General features: G+C 32.7%; 1 protein-coding gene across 3 annotated transcripts in view; it reads right to left on the bottom strand.

Moving 5' to 3' along the window:
* The window catches only part of LOC108910108, a 52222-nt gene that overhangs the window by 17034 nt on the left and 15622 nt on the right, over window positions 1-19566 (bottom strand). For 2 of the 3 annotated variants that reach the window (XM_018714619.2, XM_018714617.2), the window contains exon 1: window positions 17955-18540. The exons of the other annotated variant lie outside the window; for it this stretch is intronic. In XM_018714619.2, coding sequence (XP_018570135.1) covers window positions 17955-17981 — 27 coding nt within the window. In that variant the 5' untranslated portion in view covers window positions 17982-18540. Of the gene's footprint in view, window positions 1-17954; window positions 18541-19566 lie in introns of those variants that run through there. 3 annotated transcript variants of the gene reach the window in all.

Below are 19566 nucleotides of genomic sequence, written 5' to 3'. Positions count from 1 at the left end.
TGATGGAGAAAATAGAAAACTATTTAGCCAATTACCTACTGTTTTGCAACGCATTGTGAATTGCAATCGATACTTAAACATTATCGACGCTGCGGAAGATTCTCGCAGAAGAATTCCAGTCACGCTCCTTTGTAATATCCTTACATTCATCGGATGCCAGTAGTTTAATAACCCCTTTTTGGCGTCTTATTATTATTTACGGGGCACCCTTAATTAAAACAAACTAGAAAATATTCAAATACAGTTAGATCGCTCGAAGACGAAAATATAAATATTTAAGACCCATTGCTAAAATGTTAAAGTAATTCTAAACAACGCAAAACGGTCCTAACTACAAAACATTACAATGTATCGACATTTAACGAATTCGAAAAGTTCAAAGACCTTTGATATATTTTCCGGGGCCTAGTACGAAGAGACAAAAATCTGAAAGTCACCGCTTTGAGTAACGGGTTTTGTGTAGGTAATTATATTTTGCAGATTTACAGCTATTTTGGCATGCACTAATTCATATGTATTTAATAAGAAATACTAACGAAAACAAAAATATGCCTACTTCATGAAAGTATACAGGGTCGGAAAGTCCCCATGGTTCATCGGCCGTTACATGAGAGGGATAAAGTAAGTCCTAGAAATCCATGCGATAGAGAAGGATGGCTATAATGAAGGCGTCTCATAGTCACCGCCCGTTTCGCCCTTCCACAAATAAGATCCACTTCCACTTGTAATTCAGCGACCGGTGGTCATCTTTGTTTTCGTCGTTTGTCTTTTCTTTAATAGATGTCACTACTTATACAATTCCCACTTCGTATTCCGATATGTTAATACAATCCGTTAACAGAGGGCAGCACAATTTGTCTAAGGTGAGGCGCAGCCCTAGAAAGAGCGATGCCAGATCTACAAATTTTTTTGGAATTGGGATTTTTAAGTCATTTTAAAAAGTATACTTAAATAACAACTAAATGAACTTTAAATGCAGCTGAGCACTATACTCCATTTGAATAACTTCTCAGTAGGGGAAACAAGGTCACTAGATTTACAAACAGAGGTATCTACTAGCTACTGTAAAAAGTTTTCTTTGTTACGCGTTGTGCTGCCCTCTGTTAACGGATGGTATTAACATATCGGAATACCGAAGTCGAAATTGTATAAGTAGTGACATCTATTAAAGAAAAGCCAAACGACGAAAACAAAAATGACCACCGGTCGCTGAATTACAAGTGGAAGTGGATCTTATTTGTGGAAGGGCGAAATGGGCGGTGACTATGAGACGCCTTCATTATAGCCATCTTTCTCTATCTCACGGATTTCTATTACTTACTTTATCGCTCTCACGTAATGGCCGATGAACCATGGGGACATTCCGACCCTGTATAGTTACTTGATGCTTGTGCAAGAGAAAGTGAGTACAGCCCAAGTTATTTAAATATAGACCATCTGTTGACGTACAAGCAAGCAACACAACCATCGCGCTTATGGGAGCAATTGTAGCATTAAATTGGCAACGAAATTATAACGATCTAACCGGAAATCGCGAACGATCTAATTTAATAATACCTAGATGTAATAAAAACTGTTTAGACTCGCTGAAAATAAAAGTGCATCCGGATACAAACTGAAATCTTGAGATTCTCAAATTAAAATGATTGTAAAAAGATTTGTAGGACACATTCATAGCTCATGCATCTTTTGATATATTGAAAAGGTGAAGAGCAGGTGAAGTTGTCGTAGTAACATCATCTAACTTTAACTGTATAAAACCCAAAAATATCGCAAAATTCTAGTGTTAATGTACCAAAAAAGTCTATTCTACATATACAAGGTAAGTAACAAAACTACAGTCAATTGTGTCTACTATTAATTTAAATGTGAAAGTACCAACCTACACTAGTTGCTGTTGTAAACACATTTCCTTCACCATCATCCTGAGTACATGTTCAACAGACTACAGTATAGGAAAGTACCGATGGTCTATCAGAAGTTACGTGAGAGCGATAAAGTAAGCCATAGAAATCCATGTGATAGACAAGGATGGCTATAATGAAGGCGCCTAATAGTCACCGCCCATTTCGCCCTTCCACAAATAAGAAGCCATCCTTCTCTATCGCATGGATTTCTATGGCTTACTTTATCGCTCTCACGTAACTTCAGATAGACTATCGGTACTTTCCTACCCTGTATATTTTATGTGATACTGCATAGTGATGTAAAACATTAACTGTTCTCTGGAATCTTAACAACCATAAAGATTTTTAAACCTGAACATTTCTATTCAACTAATATAGGTACTTTCAATACACTTTTTACGAAAAGCGGTACACATTTCCATCCTTTCCAATAAAGTAAAAAAAAAAAATAAAAAAAACTTCTGCACGAGTTTCGCTCATCTAAATTCTTTGTATACACATATTTTTTTCTTAACTTTTACTTTTCCCACACTTGAAATTAATTCGACTAAACAATTTCGCTGGCAAATGAATCACAGACGAATCCTGTGGTAAATATAACCTGCTCCAAGGATGTTGTGCAATTTTTGGGAAACCTACCGGCAAGACCGAACTCTGAGAACGCCGTGGTGTTTATAATTAGGTACATTTTCCCACCCAGCTTAGCCAACGCTATTTATATATGTTTATAGAAATGTATAACAATAAGCAGGAAGTGTACGTAATTAAGGATTAATTGAAGTGAAACTGATTCATGTCGTGTGGTACGAGCAAAAGCGATATAGAAAAGTCCCACAGCTTGTTCATTGGGCCACGATTGTACCCAAAGTTACTGACTTCGATAATCGCGTAATTATCGCAAGTAAAACAGAATACTACAACTAATATTGAATGTATAAATCTGCAATAAACGCCTTTGTTTTGCTTAAAACGATGCTTCTCAATTTTTTGTATGAATTCTATCAAACTTTGATCCATGGCACCAAAACCTACACTGATCACGTAATATTATACATATGTATGTATTTATTGACTAACTATATTTAAATCTTTTAAATATTTATTCTCAGAAAACTCTTTAAGTGCCTTGGTAAGTAAGAATGCGTTTGGCGTTATACACGATGCATTTTTTCTGATAAAACAAAATGTCTACGCAACATTCTCTGAATTAACACTTGCTACGTGCATGGAATCGCTAACGAGAGTATTAAACGCGTATGTACCTTCGTTGTTTGGGTGCTAGCGACGGTAATTGCGTCTATATTTGGAGGTTTTCCACTCACCTTGAACCATATGTCCAAATGTAAAGCACCACGATATTTAATTCTATTTGCCAGTGTAGAAATGAATGACGTTGAGTGTTACAGTTAATTATGCTCTTGTCCAATATACACCTGACTAATACTAATTTCATATTTGAACTGCTGAAACAATGGTACCGGTAGTTTGATAGTTGCTTAGCTCAGAAAAAAAATTATTACGTTTTTTTAGTCTTAGTAGACCAGGGTCGATAATTTTTGAAACCAAAAAAAATTATAGTAGGATGAAACCCATTGGAAAAGAAAGAGAATATAACAGAAATGAAAGGAACAATAATTTACCGGCGATCTGAGGTCGGGAAGGGGAAGGGGGTGAGTTTTTAAAGTTAAAAAACGGTTTCCCTTGATTTCCAGAAAAACTACAAGTCTTATGGAAAAAAGCTAATTGACAAAGTGGTAGGTAATAAAAAGATCTACAACTTTTGTATTTACACTTTTTTCACATAACCTCAAAATTTATGTGAAAAATTCAAATAACCAAGTTTTTGGTTTTTTATTTTTATCTTTTACAAACAAATTTTTTTTTCACGAAATTTGGTGAAAACTTACCTATTTATGTCCCAAACCAAAAGAAACGAAAGAAAATTCTACAACTTTCTCAAAATATTGTAGATGTCTTATTAAATATTAACTTTATTAACTTATTTGATTGTTAATTATAATAGTATATTTCGACTTGTAATTTTTTTGTTTATCAATGTAACATGGAATCTTACGTTTTTCGAGTAATTAAAGTGTAAATTTTAATAAATAGCTCAAAATTGTACATAATGATTAGAAAAAAATTTTCGGATTCTAGTTTTTTTCGTTTCTTTGCATTTCCTGAGAAGACTTACCATAGTAATGTATATTTTTTTACACCATCAGAAAGTAGAGATTTCAACGAAGAAAAAGCCCACCGACGTTTTTAAAAAAGCAGATATTTTGACGTGAGAATTTTCGATTGAAAATTAGGGTGCTTTTTCGATATTAAGCAAAAATAAGGTGAAAAAATAAATATTTCAAATCAAAAAAATTACAGCGTGTTTGGGACATAAATAGGTAAGTTTTTACCAAATTTCGTGAAAAAAAAATTGTAAAAGATAAAAATAAAAAACCAAAAACTTGGTTATTTGAATTTTTCACATAAATTTTGAGGTTATGTGAAAAAAGTGTAATTACAAAAGTTGTAGATCTTTTTATTACCTACAACTTTGCCATTTAACTTTTTTCCATAAGACTGGTAGTTTTTCCGGAAATCAAGATAAACCGTTTTTTACCCTTAAAAACTCACCCCCTTCCCCTTCCCGACCTAAGATCGTCCGTAAATTATTTTTCTTTTCATTTCTGTTATATTCTCTTCCTTTTCCAATGGGTTTCATCCCTCTATATTTTTTTTTCACTTTTTACCATTTTTGAAGGCTTAAGCACTGGTCTATAGGTCCTAGGTAATAAATAATAAGATATTTCTGGTCTTATATACCTGAGTGTCGTGCAAAAGGTGAAGGAAATTTTGAGCTAAATATCTCAGTTTTTCGATCCTCTGAAAGATTCTGATTCAGCTGCTATTTTGCTGAATGTGTTTACTTTAATTATTTTATTTTTCCATAATAATGTTTTTTTTTAAACCTATAACTTTATGTAGACACGAAACAGTTGTTTTAAAAACTTAAAAAAATTAAATATACAAATTAAAATGTAGGAAAATTAATTTATACATCTTTCAGGCATTTTTTTAGATAATTGTAATGAATGAAAACACTATTAAGTAAATAAAACCAGTTTTATCTCAGTAAAAAAAATACTGGAAGACGTATTAGATTGCAGCAATAATTCAACTATACTAATGAATGACACTATGAAAACCTCCGGTTTTACGGTTCATTATAACAGACGATAATTTACGGCCCATTACGAAGCGTTCGATCGAGATACGACATCTAATTTCACACGATCTATATTCCGAATTTCGCGATACACACACACTTGTACGTGGGTTCCCATCTCGTCCCGGCGATATGATAAATAGATGGAAAAGAATAAAATTGGAAAAGAAATTTGCCTGGGAACTTTTCCAATCTAATATTCGTCGCGTCGACCTAGTTGCAGTTTTCCTATTGTCTGAAAAATAGCATAGGGGAGACCGGATACAATATTATAAACGATATTACGAAAAAATCAAGGCAAAAGATTATTTTCATTTGTCAATTTTTGCTTAATTTGACAGCCTCATCCTTACTTAACAATTTTTCGATATGCGGATGGGAATTCCTGTTGCGACACTGATTTCCTCGGTGCCCACAATTTCACCGGAGGATGACGGCGAATATGAATATTACTCATTTGGGTGAGGCCGTAACGAGGTAAATCGCGTTTTATTTGGCTTTAATTTCTCCGCCTTGGGCGCAATGTTTAAGCGTGTAAAGCAGTCTCTTTATTAGCCGTTAGTCCAGATATTTGTATACAACGTTAAAATTTAACAATGTTCCGAAAGAAAGTATCGTCATGATTGTGCCTATGAAGTTTACAGTTTTGTTTATATTATTATTTACAGAAATTAAGAAGTAATAGAAAAAACAGACTCTAGAAAATAATAAAGAAAAAGAAATAATAGAATTAGTTTGAACTTTGGGTGTTATTTTTTTTTTTTTTAGTAATTGCATTTAAGTATAAAAAAAGAAAATAATGTTGCTTGTTGTTTTACTTAGTCTTCGTGCAACATGATTTATCAAATCACGGCAAATTTGTTTAATGTTACTTTCTATACAGGGTATTATGAAGAAAGGTGCTATAAATTTAGGGGCTGAAAATTTGAAAAAAAATGCGTACACAACTGTGTTTTTTTTTTCAATTTATTACAATACTGGATAAAGAACGCTGCTTGTATTTTTTAGACGTACAGAATCATCATATTTTTTTTTATGTTCTACCAACCCGTTTGTTCAAGACACCTTTTTCAAAACACCCCCTATAAGTGACAAGAAATTAAATTTAATATGGCTTTTGAAATTTACCTTCTAAAATGATGAAGACTTCACAAATCAGACTTATTTTATCAAAAGACCTCCATATTCACGCTTACATTTCATGCAATTAACAAGTAAGGATACAAAATAAAAGTAAGCAGGTACATAAATACATATTTCAAGTGTCGAATATTCCTGCAGACAAGGTTGCTTTCCTATATGGTAAAACTACCTATGTCCCAGGGCAAAACGTGGTCAATGACAATAAGGTTGCTCCATAAACTGATACGTTATTCGCATGATAATAGTATGCAATTTAAATGTATGTTAACCGCAAAAAATGACCTCCAAAAACGAGTTGGAGAGATAATAATAATATCAACTTTATAACAACGATTATAACGGTAAACAATTTACATTTTATCGTATCAACTAAAATAGTTATAAAACAAATAAATTTGGTACAAAAAGTGATGGAGGATATATGTAATTGGGAAATTAAAAAAACAATTTTTAATTATTACATTCAAGTTCCCGCAAGGTTAAATCAGGTAAAACCTATTTGACTCCTTAATACTGAATATTTATAAGATAAGTAGTCGGGAAAAATCCGCCAAGAAATTCTAAATCACAATTCCAAGAATTGTCATTGGATAAGATCGTCTAGCTTTAGTCATATATAGTTTAATTCATATTTTAACAAGCTGTTTATATTGCTTCAATGGATTAGAATATATCTACAACCAAGGTCAAGGTCAAAATCATTTAGTAATTCTGCTCCAACTTAACATCGGTAATTATGCAGACTTTTTTCAAAATAATTGAAACATTACTGACGCTCTATACATTTTTTCTTTCCCGATATAATTGCGTGTCTAAAGATTACATAATATTAATTTTCCAGTTTCTTCAAGACCACATAAATAAGGCTTCGATACTGTGTATCAGATTTATGTCAGTGGGGTAATATTATTGCACAAAAAGCAGGTTAACTCGTTTTCAACTTTTCTTTTAAAAGGCATCAATGTAAATTGTAACAACATATGTATGTTAATATTCACCATTAAATTAATTGCGACGTGCGAGATAAAAAATGTAAACAGTCAAGTCAGGTTAACTAAAGCAAACAAAAGAAAAATTTTTGTAATCAGAAATACCATCGTCGTCGTTGTGAACCTGAATGCTGCATTTATTTATACCTCGAAGCGTAGAAATTGAATTAAAAATACTATTAGCTGTATTTTTAATGTTTTGCAATAGACACAACCTGTACAAAATAAATCAACGCAAAGCTGGGTTGGTCGCAAAACCTATAATGAATTCTTTTATTTAACGAAACCCATACTAATTGAAAAATGGCGCAGTTGAAAAAGTTCCCATTACTTGTTACCTTCCGCTGCTTTTTTTTTATTTTCGATTCTTGATAGTATCATTTATGCTGGTCGACATAAATAGCTTGAACTGCTTCTGAACTCTTATTATAAACACAGTACTACTAGATTTCTAAATTTATAATTTTAAAGAAAGATCGCATAAAGAAAACGTAATAAAGTATTTTTAAAGCTGGCAAAATCGGAAACACCTTTCGGGCGATTTATCACCATCTAATATGAGATTGAATTTAAAAATAAGTCTGTCTTAACGTTTATACGAATACAATCCAAGCAGTGCATAAATACAGTCTATTTAATCCCTTAATAAAAAAAAACAAAATTCACGAAAATTATAGCAGTTAGAACAATTAATTGAAAATAACAATCGTTCTCAAGAACTTTTGCCGTGATTCATTTGTTTAATTTGCGGTTTTATTGTACTTCTTTTATCTTGCTAGTGACATAAAATCTTTTCTGTTACTATCAGTCTAATTACAATGTTTAATTCGTATTTCAAAATGAATTCTATCTAATAACCACATGGTTATTATAAAGCTGTTTTTTTTATTTGCCAATAATCCACCATGAATAAGAAAAATGTAGTTGAGCCAAATATAACATAAGCATACAACGAAAAATTTTCATTCCTTATTCGACTCCAGTCAAATTAATATTTATTTTCCAACATTTCACGATTAGTGTGAAAGAAGTTTTTAATTTCACTTTACAAAATTATATACCTAAATATTTTAATAGCGGATGCAAGTATAGACAAAAAAGTAAAAGTTGGCCCTCTCAAAAATCGAAACTGCCAAAAGCCGGATCTAATATGGGCCGTTAAATTTTTCTGTCTCTTACAGTTTCTGAGATTCCAACACATGCATTACCAAAATGTCCCGTCTGGTATACCTACTTACATTTTAAGAATAGATATGAAGTAAAACCCGCTTTATTTTCATAAATTACACAATAATCTCGCACCAAAAATGTATGGTAATATGTCTAGTTTGTATCACGTGTGGCATTGAAAATAAAAAAAATTTATTGCGACTAAAATCGAGAACATTTGCATTTTTGATGAGCAAGCTGTACGACAATGGAAGTCGTGTGGGATATGTAAGAATATCGATCCTTAATAAATTCTTAACAGGATTATAAAGAAAATTGTGGGTTTTCTCATAAATCTCGTAAAATATATGACACTACTAAACTTTCACGCGATTACTCTTGACTTTGACAAAAGATCTTGACACTTCTTTGAAAGAAACAATTAGCCCCTATTATTGGTCGCTGTTGGCACTGTCTACTTAGCAACATAACGATAGCGCAGCTTATAAAACAATGACAGAACTGTATGTGTCTATAATAAAAATATTTAATTCTAAAATCCGATAAATCACGATAAACGGAAGAGTATTATGCTGTTTATTAACTTTATTTTATGTTTATATAACTTTTTATATCAAAATTTCAATTATTCAAACCTATTGTCGTGTTTAATTACTTCGATGGCAAAATTCAAATTGAAGTTTCCACAACAACGAATCGAGGCTGGCTTGATAAAATAAAAATTCTTCATAACTCCTGATCCGTAATTGGTATTCCACTTCAATAATTGTATATAAAAAGCATTATAATAGTTACTAGAAATAATAAACACTTTTTAATGAGAACGTTACACTGCAATTATTATATTATTAAGATTTATTCTTCCAATAAAGATTCTAGTAACTACTTCAGTATTTATAAATTTCATAGCATCAAGGTTAATCTAAATACTGAAAATATTCGGATGCTTATTTACTAATCCTGATTATCAGTTCTGTAAAAAAGAAACTATAATTTACCCTCTCATTACATCTTCCCTAAAATTAAATTTAGAAACAGTTAAACACCAAAACAAAAACATGGACTGGATATTTTTTACAGTGCCCAGGGCACCAGTACATTTTCTGATATATCACCGACCACCCACCACTTTCTATTTTCTTACGGGTACAACCGAATAAATATTCATGTTTATTTTCGACAATTTCATAATATCCCACCATGTTTACATACAGTATTAACGAGTGTTATAATAAGAAACACTGCCAGACATTAATCTTACCAAAGAGAGCTTCTTCAGTCTGTCATATATTTTGAAGACAATAACCTTATGTTTATGTAGGTACCTGAAACCGAATCATTCTTTTATTGTAAAAAAATAGTCTCAAAACAAAAAAAAAGTCAAATTTCACTAACAACAAAATCTTATAATAGAAGTCTTTCAAGATATACATAAATCACTATTTATTAGCTTGAACGATTCTTTCATGTACAGTACTTTAATCAAACATCTAACAAAAGCACAAAAACAAGCATGTATCTATCTGAACCGACTTATACTCTGCCAAGTATACGATTACGAGTTACTTGTAATAATGCCTTTCGAAAAATGCAAATGTAAATGTTTACATCGCCAAAACGATTCCAAGCGTTACGATCTTTCGGAAATATTAAAAGTTGTATACAAAGGTGTCCGAGGTGTTGAAACAATTATCTAAACCAGATCAAAAATCGATCGCCGCGTTCTCCTCATTCGTAAACTAATTCTGAAACTGTTATCGACCCGAAACACCCACGCAGCGACATACTTCCACAATGAAACACGGGTTTATTTTACAATTTCTTACTTGCCGTTTTGCGAAAACGAAAATCGATTACGCAAAGTTCCCTGAAACGATCATAAAGTTTAACGAACTGAAATTAATCGCTATACATATTTTCTTCATTGAATTATGTATTAATTTGTGTATATTGTGGTGTGAGATGCTACGAGCCAACTTCTAAAATTAACCATGTTGCAAATCCAACACCAGAAAACTCCCGTAGAGTACTAAATAGCTCCTTCCTAAAATCATTCCGACAGCGTAGCATTTGTCCGAGAACACCTGTGTATCGTCAAAATCCTTCAGACAGCGTCGGTTGAAAATCGAAATTTTCACTCATCTTTCTAATTCATTGGGTGAAACTGGCTCGATGCTGTTGACTGTCGAACACCGACGTCCAAAAAAGTGTCTCAGTTTCGCATTTTTCGGAGAAACGTAAGGAATCTTGTATTGAAGATTTGACGTTTATGAAAAATAATCTATTGTCAGGAGTGTAAAATGAAAATCGAGGTCGCATAAATTTTCTGCGGTACATGCAACAAATTTGTGTCAGTATGAATGCCGTTCGTTCCGTTCGGCTCGTCTGCACGCAACTTTAGAACCAAATAACAAGTAAACGTATCAAAAATATTTACCCATAAGCTAAATTAATCCTAATAAGAATTGCAAATTACATTTAAAAATGAGGGCAATTCGTTAATAAGTAGTAGTTAGGTTGTAATAATTAGAAGGGTGATGTGGAACGTGAATTTTTTCGCGACTAACGAAACGCGCCTATTTTCAGTAATTAATTAAAAGCGCACCAAATGCGATAGATAAATATCAATATTCGTGTTAACAGTTTGTACAAAAAACGGGAACATTTGATAGATTAGTCCCACAGGCTCTAATAAGTTCAAATAAACAACTATAATTTTTATGTGTGCGCAAAATGGAAAAAAAGCCACTTCGGTCAGAGCGAAAATTAATATCATGTATGTAGACATCTCGCGTGGACTGTTAAAATGCAATTCTGTAATATTCGCATGTGGAAATAATAAATATGTAAATTATGACATTAACCCAAAACCTCGTCTTTTATTATTATACAGGCGTTTAGATTCTGTAGTTGATACTAATAATTAATAAGAAATTAATGGGTTTTAACACTTCTTTGATTTATGTTCGCGTTTAAATAATCTTGGCTGACAGATAATAAAATGCACTTTTTAGTTCGCGCTAATTATATAATTAAATTAATTAAATTTAAATAAAGAAATATAAAATTCACTGCAGCTTGTAATCTGGAGAATAACCTGCATGTGGAACCTTGACTTCTTATTGATTGCCATTTTTTTATCAACCGATTGGTAGATCGGCTTATCAACCAATCAACGGTTGACATAGTGGTAGATCGACTTGTTAAATCTTTAAATAGTCCTACCTACTTAATTAATCAAAAATTATTTTTGGATTCTGCCCATTTATTGTTTGATTGTGTTTTGATCTCCCATCAAGAATATATCATACCTACAACTTTAATCTCAGAGTTATACCAAGAAACAAAGATAAAATCTTTTCATTGTCAGCCTTATTAAATGCGCAGTATTTTAATTGCCGACTGGAGCAAGGGAAAGCAAGGCAATTCAGCAATAGTATTAAAACGAAACGCTTTTTTTTAATAAGTTTCTTAACGCTGCGATTACTTTCGGTCTGTTATAATTGACGAACTAATTTAGGTGCATTATTATGAATATGTCACATGTGAAGCTTTTATATTAATGCAATGACGAACATTCCAGACAGATATATTAGAAAACTATTTTCATAACCAAAAATGGTTACCGAGTTTTAATTTCCTTAAATAATAATCGTTTTGTCAGTGAACACTTGTAAAGTCGTGTTAATTATTTGTATGAATTGCTCAAATAGAGATAAAAAGGTTTGTGAACTGATTCAACGATGAGATGTGTTAGTAGGCAGGCAAGTTAAAATAAAAGAAATGTAGGTATTTAACAATATAAAAAAATCTAAACGTATTAAAGGAAGGACCAATTTCAGGGAAAATGCTATACATCACCTCCGATATTTGTGAAGAGTAAAATATTGAACAATTTGATTAAAATGTACACAATTTTAGAAACAGAGAACATTGGAATGTTTGGAAATTTGCCCAAAAAATATTTATATATTTATTATTCCTCATTCTAACGTTTGTGTCTATTTTGATTATTTTCCTTTAAAATATATAATTTAATATATTACTACATGCAACTTTAGAATCAAAAACGTTGATTTATTTAAAAAATTCAATAAAAAAACTTAGTACCGAGCGGGTAGAGACAACAGTATCATAAAGAACACATTTATTTCCCTTTTCACCAAACCCATTTTTTACAGCCACTCTACCCTTACCGGGAAAGGTCATAAAACGGTTTATTTTTCCGTTGGGAAATGCTTTTAATAAAATCACCCCGCCTGCAATTAATCCTAATAACAGTATCCCGCCCTAGCTAATTGAATTATTACGTCTCATAATTCGCGTTGTTAAGCTCTAAATGGAGGAAAACTAAGAAGGGTTCATTAGACAAAAATGGTATTATGAAATCTGAACTAAAATCTTCAAAATTTTCCTTTGGAGATATGCATCTCACTCTATGTTTTATCAACGTCTTGAGCATTTAATCTTGTACCACCTTTATAAAGTTAATGATTCAATTTCTCAACAACCACAAAGTTCTAGAAATGCAACTTGTTTTGTCCATATTCGTACAAAAGATCAGTATTACACACACAAGCAATTATTTCTTACGACCATTACATAAATGTTACTGTTTAATTCAACATTTTTTTTCTTATTCTCAGAAAAAGACAGGAGTACGGTTGTACAGTAAACAAAAATAAGATTACCTGTCTCCTAATGGATCAATAAGAAGACGCCACAGAATGAAACATCTACCTAGTGATTCCATTTTATTATTAGTCACGAACAAATACTTTCCGCTGTGATTATCTGTTGCTACCATGAAACTTTTATCTCCAATAACAATTTATGTACATCCTTATTGAGCATGTAATAAACGACTATAAAAAATTGTAGCGATAGCTGAACACTGGTGAACAGACTTGACATTCGTATACAAGTAAAATTATATTTCTCACACGGCTAGTTGAAAAAATACATCGCTGGAAGATATTGAAATGTGAAACAAAGATTTAGTTCAAATACTAAGTTTGTGAGTTTAAAAAATTAGATATGGACGAGTCAAGTAAGGATAAAATATATTCAATACTTCCAAACTATAAATGATGAACATCTGCTTAAAATAATGTTCACTATCGTGAGAATAATGTAGATTGACATCAATATTGTTTCTGTAGGAAAAGTGAATGCTTGAGAAATCGAGATGAAGGTTACAGGCAACTGATGCGTGATGTGCACTATTATATAATTGAAAAAATAACTTCCGATGATCTAGATCAAGGTACCGATCAAATCCGAAAAATTTTCAGACTTAAATTTACTACGACTGTATAAGACAATAAAAACTATAGTGTTTCATAAACTTTTCTAATGACGTTTAGTACCTTGCGACATTATTAGTCAACAAAACAGTGACTGTTGTTCCCCGTAATGAAAGACAAGTATTTGCTCTAAACATTTCATCACTTCTATAAGACAAGAAATAGACTCGAAGTAACATTAAGAGAGAATAGTTTTTAATTCAGGTAGAAAATTTAAAGCATTGGTAAATAAAATAGCAAATGCAATATTTGAAAAACGATAAAAATCATGATTTGTAACTGTTCTATTTCCGTGCTTTCCTAAAAAATAACACGAACAATCTTCTACGTAGTGAAAAAAAAAGGATACATTTATATTTCATGAAGTAAAATTTACATTTTTATATAAATTACAGCGCATAGCGATTTATTTTTAAAATACACGTACTGAACATGTTAACCTTCGAATTATGACATGTGCTTTTATAAAATACCTATAAATCTTTTTTCGATGTAGTGATTTGCTCGAACTTCTTGGTCAATCTTAAGTATTTTTAGTATAACTGATGTTTATCTCTGCACGCCAACACCAGAACCCGATGGCTAACCTTGAATGATTGTGTTTTTAGATCCCATCCGTATTCATGTCAAAATAGCAGACAAACATATCGATATTTTTTTACAAACAAAACTGGACCACTTAAACAAATTTTGTTACAGAAAACTTGTGTAAAATTAACTAAAGCAAAACTCATTACATTTTATCTAATATTTCTTTATTCTGCTTGAGTTACCAACCCAAAGGCTAATAAACTCTGCTGCAACTAAAGCCATCAACACTGAAACACACCCTTTGACATTTCCAAGCTCACACCCCCCGTCTACCCCGAGAGCATCGCCTTAAAACAAATTAGACTCTCGCTCCCCCAAACCACACCCTAGTTTAACTATCCGGGTGCGGTTGATAATGAAATAAAGAAAAACTATTATCCCTTAACCACATGCTAATCCATGTATGTCAGTCTCGAACAAGAAAGTACAACCTACGTTCTATATACGGTGTGTTTCCGAAATAAAGGGAACGTTTCTAGCATCAATTTTTACGATTTAAGTGTTAGTTACAAACATTCTCACTTACAACTATAGTTTGCTTGTTAGAAAGCATACCGCAATAAAAAATGAATTGTTGTGTTTCACGGACCGGTGACTTGCAAAGATAATAGAAAGGATTTCCGAGAAGTCAGTTTCTAAAATTATTGGATTAAGGCAGATAGTTGTGGATACTTAGAAAAAAGAATACCACAAAACTAAAAAACTTAACAACACAGCGTCAATCTCTATTTCATCGAAACCGATTGTGGGACGGAAAACGTTTCACTTGGTAGTCAAAACAACTAGGGATCCTTAAAAACTGGAGAGAGAATACAGGTCAGATTTTAAATAAAATTCCCATTAATTCAAATACATCCAGTGTTGCAGGCTGAAGTCGCGCCTAAATTTTTTGAAATGCATGAGGTGCAACCAGAGAAAGTACTTGAATAATGGTAACATTAAATGTAGTGATTTAATCACACATTATATAATAGTGCCGTATATTTCTTACGAAGATCCATAATTTTATCTGATATTTAATTTAAAATAAATAAGAAAAAATGTTTGAAATTAAATTAGAGAAAAAAATCAATGATAAACTGTTCTAGCGTCCATAGTTTTGAAGAATACGACGCGACGGCGACCCAGAAAGATCTCCAGTCCTTTTTATCCGGTCTAGGACCTTATCGGACACGTCTCCGTCACATGAATGCATTTTAGGTGGCGTCGCTCGTCCTGTGGATCTAGGACACGCCCGTCTTTAAACCACATACTACGTATAATACAAAGGGTAGTCGAATGGGAACAACTGCGTAGGAATTACACGAATAATTTATTTTTTATTCAATTAAATACCTACTCATAAAGTACAAACAGTACAAAGGAAAATAACTTACAGACTTCGATAGATTTAAAATGAAAAACATCATAACAAACTCTGGAATTCTCTGATAAATATTTATCTCAAATGCTCTTCTATAATAATTGAACATTACCGCACTTATATTTTCTTGCTACTTTGCGACTTTTCTAGAGAGGGTAACATAACAATAAGGTACTTCAAAGTAATTTAAAACCCCTTTAAAGTTCCTCACTGCATCGTTAAAAGCCGCCCTTTGTTCGCACCAAAAGGGGCAAGTATAGGAACAGGGACAATACGATATTCTAGTCGTTTTAATTCGACACCGTCAACTAGAATAAATTTTCGTACCCCATGCTTGTGCGAAGTTGATCAATATGTAAGACCAACGTACACAACAGGGAATTATTGCAACGGGCTATTATTTAAACCGCAGTATAAATAATTCATAAGGTTCTAAGGACATGGGATGCGCGATGGACTTTGACGTGTAATGGTCTATTAGAATAATGCGTAAATGCCCAAGGAAACAATGGATTTTAACTTAAAAGAAACGGGTAACTTAAAAAAATGCATTAATCAAAGACGCTTAATAAAGTACTGGAAGAAGGAACTCTAATAACAAATTGCTGGCAATGACTTCATGGGTGTCGAATTGTTAAAATTTCTTCATGCGACAATTCTTGCAAAGTTTAAAAATCTACAACTTAAAACAATTCCGTGATATTGCGGCAATTATTTTATAATTTTTAAATTCCACGCCAATTTTGCCAGTGATTAGTTTAATTCTGCTGCACAATACATCGAAAACAAAACCTGTAGCAAGTCTTTTTTCCCTAAAATCAATTTATCGCATCACCTGTCAACTATGTCACTATACAATACTGCAAGTCATTTTTAGTATTACTAATGCAACATGTTATGATAAAACTATTAATCTGCAACATATGATTCTCCAGAAATATACATGCAAAGATATATTCACAATTAAACAAAGAAAAGTTTGTATAAATAAACATTGGATGTCCGGAACGAATTTCCTGAGTATATTTATTGAATAAAGGTGTTTTTAGATACCTTCCAAAAATAGTGACAGACATTCAGAAAAGCTTTTCTATTGCTACTATCAATTACAGACAACTGCGTTTTTTATGGCAGTGTTGTCTATTTAAACTAGATATATTTTTTGCTAGATTAAATTTGCTTTAGGATTTAGATATCTATCAAAGCATCTAATAAAATATATAAAGCTTTCTTAGAATACAGTTTGTTAAAGTTAGTTTAAATCGTAAAAAAAATATTTATTATAGCTACAAAAGAATGAATTTGATTTCCAGTACCAGGATGATAACTAGCAACTAGGTATGGCAGAAAATACAGAATACAGCTTCAGGTATCCTAAGCCTAAGTTCATTATCAACTACGACAAAACCTAACTAATGATACCAGATATAATTAAAATATAAAAAAAGGAATCTCATAAAAAATGGAATATTTTTTAAGATCCTTAACCTTTTAGGGAAACAGAATTGTTAAAGTAACTTGTATAAATCGATTTATTTTCATGCAAGGAAATTACCCTTAAAGTATGGTTCATTCGCTTGTGGACACCCTGTGTATTTTTAAGTTAAAGGCCAGAAGCGATATATTTATTTAAAGACAAGAATAGACCTATTTAATAAATAATAATTGCACTATATAGTAATTAATACGAGGGATATTTCCGATATTTTTTATAACTTTAGGTAAATATCATAAGATCATGTTGCATTTGTCACTTATCTTTATTTACTTTAATATATAAATATTGCCAATGAGAATAAAGATAATCATATTAGGCATTGAATTTTTTATTTGCAAATGAAAGACACAGTACACAACATACATCTTTGAGATTTATCAAAGATTATAAATAAATCATGAGTGTTGACTTGAAATAAATGTAAAAGCTGTTAGTACTTAGGTAGGTAGCATATTTGAGGAATCATGGAGCTCTTCAGAATTACATTTGAAAAGGATCATTTTATAAATTTTGTATTCTATCTTCAATTTCATATTTTTGGCTGGTTAAATATACCAAAATCATTCTTAGTTGGAATGGAAACCGTCGAATCAAAACTCCGACATTAAATTATCCAATTTCAACAATTAGAACAATGATTTAGCAGCCCGCATATCCGACCGACATGCGACACCCTAAAACCTTAACTGCAGACATTTGACCGAGACATTAAAGTTCTCAGACGCATTGTATTTAAATCATCATGGCATGTGGTAAATACTTACGCTGACGCAAACAGTGCTCAAAGGCATCTTCCTCGATTGCGTTGGCCAAGAATGGAAGGCGGCAAGTTTTCGAAAACTATCCAAGGAAGGAAGGCCTCCGACACATCTTCTGAAGCAATGCGAAGCTTAAAATTGGAATACTTTGTTGGTGTTGTGTCAGCAAGTCTACATACTTCTTATCTTATCGAAAAACAACTGTGCTCTGCAGGTCTGTTGGTAAACACCGGGACACTCACAAAAAGTTGTTTACGCGTCGTGTATTTCGAACTTTGATAGTAAAGGTTAGACTTGGAAACCTTTAATCTTTCCTCTTTTCAATAGTCTTGATTATATAAAGTGGTTACATCCATACGCAAACACATCAATCACTAATTAAGTATTAAAAAAATGTGTAGTGTACATCAGAAAAGCATCATTCTGTCACTTCCAATCGAATCTCATTGGACGATTTCCACCGAGGACCAAAGCGGTTCTTCCACTTTCATTTTCTGGATCGACGATGTACCGACTCGCGTGGTTTCTCACACACAAACCCACATTTAGCCTACACCTGTTGCTTCTTGGGCTATCCGTTCGCGCTCTCGTGCCGTCTGAGGACTGACTATGCCATATACCGGGTAGCTGAACGGTGTACTCTGTTCCGCACCTCCTCCGTAGCGGTGGAGACACGCGACCGCGTTCCCTCTCTCTTCGGGCTGCCCTGGCCGTCGCCGGTGGTGCGGTAGGTTTCGCTTTAAGGGTTGTTACGGGCCGGTGACCATCCCGCCAACGGTCGACCGCAAACAAGTATTGTTTATTTAAAATTTTTTTGAATTTGTTTTTAGACATTTTAATATATTTGTAACCGTCTTAGAACCAACAAGAGCTGAAGGGCATGTCTAGAGGTTCTGATAGCGGATCCGCCACCACAGAACCTAGCCCAAGAACAAGGGCATGCCAAAGTTTCCTAGTTGGAAGTACAACCACTATTAAACTATTTTTTTACACCACCATATTTCACTTGAATACACCATGTCATTTCTTTAGCATAATCAAATCGGTTTGTATAACGATCTTAAGCTAACAATGTTAGAAAGCAAAGAAAAAGTTTTGAACTCTACTACATCAATTTCTTTACTTTATCCTTACAAAGGACTTGTTTCTAATACAAATTTCAAATGTTCATAACCAAATTCTTCAAATTCGTCCACAGTATTATACAGTTTATTCTTACGGATTCACATAACATGTCTCGGTTATATCTTCAGGTGTTGTTGACCTTTAATTCACCCTGTATGACCTACATTGTGACTAGCGAGAGTTCTCATGCTCATTCCGACCAGTTACCCTATTTATATGCCGCTACTTGTAAATACACAGAGTTATAAAAATGCTAAATACCCGAAGAAAGTTGTAGCCCAATTTCAACAAAGGCTATAAGTGGAAGTGATAGGATATATTTCTGATCATAAGATTTAGAGAACACTTTTACTCTATTATTCTTCTACTATTTTACATGATCAGGATATATAAACGAGTTTGATATTGTGCTCTTTGAGTATTGAGATGGAAATTAACGTACGTAGTTTCCTTTGTTTTTCTTGGTGGTACTAAAATCTGCACGGTATTGTTC

Source organism: Anoplophora glabripennis, unplaced genomic scaffold (genome assembly GCF_000390285.2).
Source record: "Anoplophora glabripennis isolate ALB-LARVAE unplaced genomic scaffold, Agla_2.0 scaffold184, whole genome shotgun sequence".
In the NCBI taxonomy this organism is placed as follows: domain Eukaryota; kingdom Metazoa; phylum Arthropoda; class Insecta; order Coleoptera; family Cerambycidae; genus Anoplophora; species Anoplophora glabripennis.
The sequence above is the reverse complement of the archived record's forward strand: the minus strand, read 5'-3'. Positions and strand labels throughout refer to the sequence as shown.